The 10,919-nt window shown below is 35.9% G+C and overlaps 1 protein-coding gene across 1 annotated transcript; it reads left to right on the top strand.

Moving 5' to 3' along the window:
• The first annotated feature begins 8,719 nt into the window (after positions 1-8,719).
• On the top strand, positions 8,720-10,715 carry LOC119993048 (protein DETOXIFICATION 51-like). Its single transcript, XM_038839956.1, has one exon. The coding sequence runs from the start codon at positions 8,983-8,985 to the stop codon at positions 10,594-10,596; it is 1,614 nt and encodes a 537-aa protein (XP_038695884.1). The 5' UTR covers positions 8,720-8,982; the 3' UTR covers positions 10,597-10,715.
• Positions 10,716-10,919: the final 204 nt, after the last annotated feature.

The raw sequence follows: 10,919 nt of genomic DNA, 5'->3' as shown, positions 1-10,919 counted from the left end.
GTCGCTCTGTTTTTATTTTGGAACCACTTATTCATGCTCATGTTGGTTTGCGGTCCTTGAAGTTGTAGGTTGGGTTGTTATTAGTACGGTTATTATTACCAAATCCTAAATCCCTTTTCCATATTGATCCCTTCGATAACTAAAAAAATGCTACATTACCATTACCGAAAGAGTCGATATACCAATGGATCGATAATGGTAAGTCGTTAATTGATAAATTTACCAATTCTAAAACCTAACTTCTGCAAAAACAATAAGAAGAAAAAAATATGTTTCTTTGCAGAAGGGGAACGAGGGCACAATTTTGCAGATGCCATACTTCGAGGCCGCCTTCTCGATTTTAAAAATGTAAGCAATTGGATCTTGAAACTCAGTTGGAGTTGGATGGTACTCCGGTGCTAGAGGTAGGGTTTTCAGCCATGGAAACACCTCTGCGATTGCTGGTGGTGGCTCTGGGGCTAGACTCGTAGCTGCCATCAATCATCAAAAAACAGAAACAATTCAAACAAAAAGGGGAATATTTAAGGCTCTCTCGCACAAAGTCCATTGTTGGTGAAACGGAGGAAGGAGATGTTCAGATTCTTCACATCATCTTTATTTTATAAAAAAATTAGGTTATCTGTATGTTTGCTATCTCTGTAATCTGTTATTACAGAGTGCATAGAAGGGTGAAAACGGAGAGGTAAGTGGGAGTGCAGGGTACCGGACTAGACATGTGAGTGGTTGGTTGACGAGAAGGGAGAAGGACTGAAGAAGAAATGAATGATGAAAAATAAACCCTAAAAATGAATGGTCAGATATCTCCTTCCCTCATCCATCCAAGGGTCCTAATTAAATAAAATTAAAACTAAAAAATAATTTTAATATATATTTAATATATATGTTGGTAATCTGAAAATTTATTGATTTTGAACCTTGTTTACCATTACCACTACCGAATTCAACGGTAAATTTACTATATTGATGTATTGATAACGATATACCAGTATTCTATCATTTTCGGTAACTAATATGTCGGTAACGGTATATCAATGGATAATTTATCGTTACCGTAACAGCCTTACTTGTAGCTGTAGGTAGGAATTAATATGATGAGGATCATTTACATCCCTAACTTAATTAAGTACACCCAAAAACCTAAAAACAATCTTCATCTAACAATGCCCCACTTGACCCCTACCATTTTGTTTCTCTCCTTCTTCCCTTACGAAGACAAAGCATCACTCCTTCCATCAAACCCTAAAAACCCAAATCCTTTCTCTCCTTCTTCTTCCATGAGGTGTCAAACTCTAGCCCATCCCATATTCCTCAAACCCACTGAATACCTAATACAGGTTAACTCCTTCAAATATTGGCAATTTGTTTTCAGAAGGTTCGCTAAAACCATATGCAGATGATCCCTATACCTTTGATTGAAGGTATTTGCTTTATATCTTTCTGATCACAACTTTAAGCAAAGAAAGCATTATTGTCCAGAACTCCCTCATTTGCCTTTTTTCTTGCTTCAATTTCTTCAGTAACTTTCTCAAAGACGAAATTCTCTAAATCCATATTCTCATACTCTGTTAATGTCTCCATACTATCGAGTTTTTTTTTCCTCTCTCGCTGGTTTTGATTCCCACATGAACTTCCTGTCCTTCAACTCTCAAAGATGGGGATATCTAGAGAAGAATTGGGAATTAGGGTTCAAGGGGTGTAGATTGTCATTTTTAGGAAAAAAAAATACAAAAAGGGATATACTCATAATTGTTATATTTTTTATTGAAATTTGTTTAGAATGATGTGTTCTCAGTTAAGTGAGGGATGCAAATACTCTTCATCATTAATATTGATAAATATTTATCTTATTCAGAATGAAATTAATAAATAAATTAGGGTGTTACTTGCAAATTGCATTATAATAAATAGGCCCGATATATGTGTATCTTTGGGCATACACAATAGGCTTACAGACCATATCAAGCATGCCTAATAGGCCCGAATTTAATCTCTGTATTTGAGTAATCATTGTTGGGCTTGTAGATTGATTACATCCCTTGCTGGAGGCATAACTAAACAGTGGAGGTCCGGAGGCAGCACCCTCGAAATTTTTTTAGATGTTATTTATATAGCACAAACATAATCACTAGTAATATATAGTTTCAAAATCTTACTTCTTTTCGAAAGGGTTCGAAGTAAGATTGTTCAAATTAATTTTATTTAGTTGCTACATTGGGAGTCTATATATCTTTTATAGGGGGATCTATTGTATATTTAGTGGGGCATAATATTTTTGACTCATATATATAATGGATCTCATATGATTTCACTGGGAACCAATGCCCCCAGTGAAATCATGTAGATCCGCATCTGGACGAATATTTTGATATTTTTCCATATGTGTCAACTGTTGTGCATTGTAAAAGATTTAGGGTTTTCAACGGGTGTCCGACGAAACCAATATTATTTTAAATGAACACATGTATATAAGAGCATATTTCCTATTCCGAATGAGAAATAACTATCTTACATGATATATATGTATGAGTACTTGATTTGCTTCAATTTGGTAGACAAATATTCAATTGTAACCATGAAAAATATTGGAAGTGCATAGATGGTACATGATAATTGCCAAAATCACCCTCCACTCAGCCATGAACTCGTAGCAACTCAGCTAACATTTAAAAGATACCTCAATGAACTCATCACAAAGCTACCTCGGGATAAACTGTGACATGGATACACCACACATGACACACATTCGCAAAAATTCAGATCTCAGATCCCTTACCTTGGTCTCCCATATGTGTTCTCGGATTGGGCCCAGTATATATTCAAAATACAAAAACAAGATAAGTTGTCTTTTAGCCCAGTTAGAACTTCCTCAAAACAATGAGCACCCTCCACGACAAATTAGCACTTATTCAACCATCATAAAAGTGCACCTCTATCAAGTATAATCAACACAACTTTCAATACTCTTCACCACAAGAAAACAATTTTTTTTAACGGAATTTTCCATCGCAAAACACTGAAATTCTTCTACTAGTTGAGAGCTCCGACTTACGAAATTCTCATCCCTTGCTTTCTCACTTTTTAACTTAAGTTCTCATCTCATGCTTCCTCATGTTTTGACTTACGTATCAAAGCGTCTTTACCAAGAAACACACCCAAGAGCGTAGCCTTAATTTTTTAAAAAATAATATATATACTTAGCTTTTATGGTAAAAAAATATATTTAACCTAATAATAAGAAACAATACATAACAATATAATAGTAGCCTTGATATTATCCATTCCATTACTATTAATATTAAATAAAAATAAATAAAACTATTTTAAAAAAAGTAAATTGCATTTAAAATGTGGCTTATTATTATACATTTATATGTTATTTCACCTCGGGGCCTCTTAGCTTACATTTGCTAATTTTGTAGAAAGCCAGCTCGTCGTCGTTTTAACAACAGGCAAAGAGCTTGATTTGCACCGACTTGATACGTTTGCAAGTCGAGCTAGATTTGCACGTCATCAGTACCACCAGTTGATTCAGATGATGTATGGATTGCTTACAATTTGATTGCACCAGGAGACATTCTCATGGCCACCACAATCAAAAAAGTCATTGGAGATAATGCTTCAGGTAGTAAAAGAGAAGCAGAAAGAGCGAGAATAAAATTAGAAATCAAAGTTGAAGCCATTGATTAATACCAGTTCAGGATACAAGCATAGCTTAAGGACAATAAAGCAGCTAAAGAGATGAGAATGACAATCCAAACTCTGTTAAAGAGAGAGAATGAGTAAAACAAGTTCTTGGACCCATTCTGTCTTTCCAAGCATAGCTTAAGGACATTAAAGCAGCTAAAGAGAGAATTGCATAATTTACTGAGCGAGCCCTTTTTGCTACTTCTGTTAGGGTAAATTCCAGGTCGACACCCATGACGTAACTTTTGAACATTTAGGTCAATTAAAAAAACTTATGGACATCTGGGTCAACTAAAAAACTTAAGCTGCATGTGTTTTGCAATGGAGGGCCCATGGGCTTCTCAAAACTTGGAAATGAACTATTGAGGATGGATTGAAGAGGAGATCCGTTAGGCTTGTCACAAGGAAGCCTTTATCTTATATACCATAGCCCATCATATATTAAGCATAGAAAATCATAATCACATCGGTTATATTAAACATATTAATTAGTATCTGAGTTAGCATGTGTATAAGTACGGAAACAGAATCGTTCGGCAATTGTCCGGTAATGTCAGGGTATACTACGATATTTATATTGTTCGGGTGTAATATGGTCGTCCTTGTGTTTTTCTGTTTTTTTTTTTGTTTTAAGTTATCTGGGTTGTACTCAATCTTTATGGTGACACGAGTACTTACGGATCTCAATTACCTAATTTATTGAGTAACTTAATACAATCAAGTGTATTACTTTTCAAAAAAAAAAACAAGAAGAAAGAAGAGTTAAGCATGTGTATAGGTATAATTGTGTCTCTCAACACACAACATAGATAGGTGATAAATAAGAGGATTCTTCGCACAAATAAATCAGAAATAAGTGCCGACTCCACTATTAGATTAGTGTGCTCCATTAAAATTAATTAAAATAAAGCAAAACATTCTCAAAACCCACATTTTAAGACGACCTTTCAATCATTATTCCTCCATAACCCCTACATTATTTTGACTAAACAAATTGCATCCGTGATCCTTGGTATGACTAATGAGCCAAACCCAAAAATAATTATTTATTATCATTGAAATCATCATTTCTTTATCTTAATACCAGAAGATTAATTATATTATTTTGGTTGACTAATGTTGCATTTCCCTACCATTATTCCCAACACCACTTACGGTTATATATATAAAAGCATTAGTAATTGAGATTCACGAGTTTTTATCGCGAGAAATCATGAGTCTTTGTTTCATATAAATCTCGGATACTTGAATCCTCTTACTCTTCTAAATTTTATGTTCTGAATATAAACTAAACCATAAGAACCTTAAAAATACAGGAAGCAATCACAAAAGCAAATAACTAATAAAAAAGTACCCCATTTAACTTTAATGGTTCTGGTCTTCGTGGAGGTGGTAGTGATCAAACCCATCATGTCCGCAAGTAATGAAAGAAAAATTAATGATTTTGTAAATTACTAGATTGATTTCTACATCAATTGTGTTATATATATATATATATATATAGATATATTATTTTTAGAAATAGAGATACACATCAATCTTCTTCCATCATTTTCTAGCAATAATTTTCAATCCAACAAGAAAAGAAAAACCTTTTGAGTTTTGGCCTTTCTCAAAATTAAATAAAGTAATGTAATAAAGAAAAACAAGAGATAATACATAATATAAAAATATAATGCTATAATTGGGAATATTGGGTCAAACGTTACAGTTGGAGAGGAGATGTGGAGGGTCCCAACCAAGATTCAAACCACAATTTTGAAGCAATTAATATATCTTATCATTGACCTTTTTTAAGCAAATTAAATTAAAAATGGTATGTGGAAGACAGGCTCGAATATTGACTGGCTGAATTGGATTTGCACTCTCGGAATCAAAGAACAAATTAATGAAGGTCATATATATATATATATATATATATATATATATATATATATATATGTATCGAGAGAGGTAGATGGATTTGGACGCAAAACCATGTGCAGAAATGCTCCCCACGTGGGATGTGGCATGCATGCCTTGTGGAACTCTTTACAACTTATTGTTTCCTTTGACGACCATTTTATGAAAGTAGGGAGAGATCAAAGGCTACACACAAACTCTTTTATGTGTCTTTGTGTTGGGCATATATATATATATATATATATATATATATATATATATATATATATATATATATATTACAGGCTTAATTAGGTTCTGTTCGTGTTGGAGTTGTGGAGGTGGCGATGAGCTGCTTGCGAGACAAGTAGCTGTCTTTCTAAACACCCTCCCATACATCACGTGCACAACATGATGATATATATATATATATGTATGTATATGTATATGTATGTGTGTCTAATAGTCCGCGGTTAAATCTTGCCTACATCCTAATTTCAACTCTCACGTCAATAAATTCTTTTGAAGTCACCCATCAACTAAAAATTCTATAATTGTTTGGTGCGTATAGGATGAGAGACTAACGTGTCCGAAACTTAAAACGTATGACGGGTCCTTTGTGACAATGTCGAGGTTGAGTTTTCGTCAAAGAAAAAAATAATATTCGAGATTAATTTAGATCTCCTAAGATTAATAAGCTATTTAGAGCAAACTTTAAAAAATATTTGAAGAGAGCACAAATTGAAATTTTAGAGACTTACTGATATAAATTTGAAAAGAAACAATATGACGAGGCAACTGGGCTATGGACACGTGTCCACAACAATGATACATGCATGCATGCTGCATTAAATACTTGGAACCCTAAACCATGTTTTCCTGAAACAAAATTCAATATATAATCCATCTGGTCCAATTTTTTAAAATATTATCTATTGTATAATATTTTATCTCAAATTAATAATACAACAAGACGGACCCATACATACAATTCAATATCAAAAAACATAAACCTCCTCCTACTACATCTCATGTGAACTTTAAAATGACAAGTTTAATCTAGAGAGTTTTTCAGTAGATGTACTTAAAATGTGATTTCCAACATTAAAAAGTGTGTTTGGATTGAGGGATATGGGGAAGGGAAGAGAAGAGAAAGGGAGTTTCCTTTTAATTATCTTGTTTGTATAGTTTAGAAAAAAAAATTAAGAGTAGGGATTTGAAGAGTATTGAGGAATTTTTTTTATTAAACTTAGTCAAAATACTCTCTCCAAAATGGGATCATTTTGCATATTTCCTCATATAGTCCATTCTTATTTTGCCAATATATATACCTCTCTATATATATATGAATTCTCTTATAAAGTCTTAAAATAATGTCTTAATTTTTAGGTTTCATTTTTAGGGTTCAAACTAAATTTTAAAAATTAAAAAAAATATATTTGTATTTTAATCAATTTTAGGAACCCAACGATATTTTTTTGTTCAAAGCAAAAATCATATGCAACTAGAAAAGTGTATGAAATTTTTTTTTGTTTTATATCTAACAATTCAGAATTATCATGCACTTTTTATGTTGAATTTGATTTTTGTTTCAAACAAAAACATATCGTTGGGTTCGTAAAATCGATCAAAATATAAATATATTTTTTCTAATTTTTTTTAAAAAAATATAGGAGAATTCCTCTCTCTATATATACACAAAAAGTTTTTATACGATATCAAATTACGGTTTCAAATTACGATATCATTTAATAACCGTTGGATGAATCCTATGATTTACATTCTATCACATAATAACCTCGCAAAATGCATATTGAGTTCCCACCTCCATCGCCTATTGAACTCCAAAATCTCCTCCCAAGACGATGTTCTAACCGTTGATATGGAATATGTGGGACCCAAAGTAATGGGCCTCAATTGTCATATCACTTATTCACATCCTCAAAAAGTAGTTGCATTTTAAGTCATTACTTTAAATCCGCATATGAGAATTCTTCTATATATATATAGAGAGAGAGAATTTCTCACATAACGGGTCTAATGTAAGGGTGTAAAATAAGGGTTATATTTTAATGGTGTAGATGAATGAGATGACAAGTGGGGTCCACTATTTTGAATCTCACATGTTTCAAATCAATGGTGTAAACATAGACCCTTACATTAAACCCTTACGTAAAAATTCATCTATATATATATATATATTTTTTAATCTTTTTCCTATCTATATTTATATAATCAATTCACTGGTCAATTAATATTTTTTTTCCATGTTTATATGAATCGTTGACTGTAGTACCTATATAGAGTGTGTTTTGTTGCGTGTTAGCGTGCATACAGAGTACTTAATTATTGGTACCTTCAAAAAGGAAAAAATTACTTAATTTCTTGCATTACTTATCGAGTGTTTGGGAGATGTACTCGGACCAAATAGAAAACAAATTTTTTAAAAAAAATCCAACTACATGAATGGTTTTTGAGCATCTCATTCGCAAATACCAAAGGAAGTCCAGGACAGTTTGTACGTACAGTGACCACTGACCACAGATGAGACTAGATTCTAATAATGTCTCTTGCAAATAATACAATGAATTTTGTACAATAATTATTAGAAAATTTATACACCGAATCACTGATTAGAGTGATAAGAATAATGAGTATTATTTTAATGAACAGGGTTCGAATCCCTGTCCCGTTCAGAAAAAAATTATTAGAAAATTTAGAACCCTGGATTGCCCTTACAAGTCCAAGTTGTGAGTCAAATTAGTCCATTCATTTTGAGGAGGCGGCCCCCCTAGGCACAGGCAAACTGATGATCAGCGCCAGAACAAACAAACAATCTCCTCGTCTTTTATAAAAATGGGCTTTTCACTTATCGGAAATTGAACCTATCACAACCCTTCTCAGTTCTGACATTACCTGACGTACCCTCTCTTTCTTTTCTTTCTTTAAATCATATAATCCCAAATATTAAAAATTACCCTAAAATATATCTTATGTATGTACACACAGATTCCTTGATTTGCTCTCCTTTTGTTAATTTGTATCTGTCTAAATCAATTCATTGTAATATATATCACGTAAATTATGCTACCTTAATTTATTTCCTTATATATATATATATATATGTTGATCTCACTCGTCTAATACTACCCTTTCTGCCTGATCTACGGCTGAGTGCAAACCGTCCCATACATGCGTTATACATACAGACATTGTATATGTAGTTGTATGTATACTTGTACAGGGTGGGTGACAGAGTCAGAGAGAGGGCTCAGTTAAATTTATTTAACAGAGAAACCAGAGTGTTCTTTCATGTATGTGCAGTGTTGCAATCTCTGCAGTAGAAAAAAAAACGCAGCATAATAAGATTTGCTTTCATTGTCATCGTCGTCCTTATCGTCACTACCGAGCATCATCATGTGTAATCTCAACACCACCACTGCTAATACTACCCCACCTACACCTGCGAAGAAGAAGCAAGTACATACTTCCAAAACCCACCTCTATTTCGACATCTTATCATCAGTACTTCCAAACACCATAATCGATCCAGAGAATTCCAAAACAACAATCACAGAAGTTATAAACCCAATCGTGTTTGAGATCGTCGGGGAGGTTAAGTCGCTCTTCAATCTCGCCTTCCCAATCGCCTTAACCGCTCTCATTCTCTATGCTCGCTCAATAATCTCTACTCTTTTTCTGGGTCATCTCGGCGAACTCGAACTCGCCGCGGGTTCACTCGCGATTGCTTTCGCGAACATTACTGGGTATTCGGTCCTCTCTGGTCTGGCTTTAGGAATGGAACCTCTCTGTTCACAGGCCTTTGGTGCTCAACGACCTAAACTACTCTCTCTAACCCTTCATCGGTCTGTGATCTTTCTACTGGTATGTTCAGTCCCCATTCTTCTTCTCTGGCTCAATATGAACAAAATCCTTTTATTCCTTCACCAAGACCCAGATATAACAAGAATCGCTCACACATATTTAACGTTCACTCTCCCTGACCTTTTGACCAACTCTTTTATACACCCAATCCGCATTTACCTTCGCACGCAGGGGATCACCCGCCCGTTAACTTTAGCAACTCTCACAGGCACAATCCTTCACTTACCTTTCAATCTGCTACTGGTCACGCACTTTCGCCTCGGAGTAGTCGGCGTAGCAGCTGCGGCGGCTGCGTCTAATTTCTTTGCGCTGTTGGCGTTGGTTTTATACGTGTGGGGTTATGGTTTGCACGAGGCGACTTGGAGTAAGCCGAGCTTGGATTGTTTGACCGGGTGGAAGCCATTGCTTCGGCTTGCGGCGCCGAGCTGCGTATCGGTTTGTTTAGAGTGGTGGTGGTACGAGATCATGATCGTGTTGTGTGGTCTATTAGTGGACCCCAAATCAACCGTAGCATCAATGGGGATTCTGATTCAAACGACGTCGTTGATATACGTGTTCCCGTCGTCAGTAGGGTTCGCCGTGTCCACTCGCGTGGGGAACGAACTCGGTGCGAATCGTCCTTCCAGAGCGAGATTATCGGCTGTTGTCGCGGTTGTAATTGCGTCCATGATTGGCCTATCAGCTTCGATGTTCGCAACGGGGATGAGGAATACGTGGGGCCGGATGTTTACGAAAGACGCGGAGATCCTACGGCTGACATCCGTGGCGCTTCCAATCCTAGGGTTGTGCGAGCTGGGTAATAGTCCTCAAACGGTGGGCTGTGGGGTCCTGAGAGGCTGTGCGCGCCCCTCAACGGCTGCTAACGTCAACCTGGGCGCATTCTATCTGGTGGGAATGCCGGTAGCAGTTGGGCTTGGGTTCTGGATAGGAATTGGATTCTGTGGACTCTGGGTTGGGCTGTTGGCGGCCCAGACATGTTGTGCTGGGCTAATGCTGTACGTGGTGGGGACCACTGACTGGAATCTCCAAGCAAAGCGAGCTCGAGTCCTAACATCCAGTACCGGTCGTGGAGAATCTGGAGATAATACTAATGTCAATGGTGAAGAGATGCAACCACTCAGTTCTATTGCAGTCAATTCCAGCTAATGTAAATTTTAATTTTATATTTTAGGGATTTTTTTTTGCTTCATTAGAAATAAAATAAAAGAGAATATTGATTATATATATACTTAACTACCCCCGCCCAGCTGGACAGGAATGCACCTCCCTGGCATTGTACAGTCATTGTGGTGTGTAGTATACGTGACGATTTTGCGTGTTTTGAGCCAGTTTCTTGTCAATAACTATGCAAGTCGAGATGGTTAAGTGATGCAGGCGGGCCCCACCCCACAGAGGTCCTCCCTCTCGAGGGCGTGGGCTGTCAACCCCGAGCCCGTCGAAACCCACGCATGGGCCACGAGCCTCAGGGC

The sequence above is a fragment of the Tripterygium wilfordii genome, chromosome 23 (assembly GCF_013401445.1).
Source record: "Tripterygium wilfordii isolate XIE 37 chromosome 23, ASM1340144v1, whole genome shotgun sequence".
Classification (NCBI taxonomy): Eukaryota; Viridiplantae; Streptophyta; class Magnoliopsida; order Celastrales; family Celastraceae; genus Tripterygium; species Tripterygium wilfordii.
Note: the sequence above shows the minus strand (reverse complement) of the source record. Positions and strands in the feature narration are given on the sequence as shown.

Coding starts and splice junctions, on each gene's coding strand:
- LOC119993048 (XM_038839956.1), top strand. CDS start 8,983: ATGTGTAATCTCAACACCACCACTGCTAATACTACCCCACCTACACCT.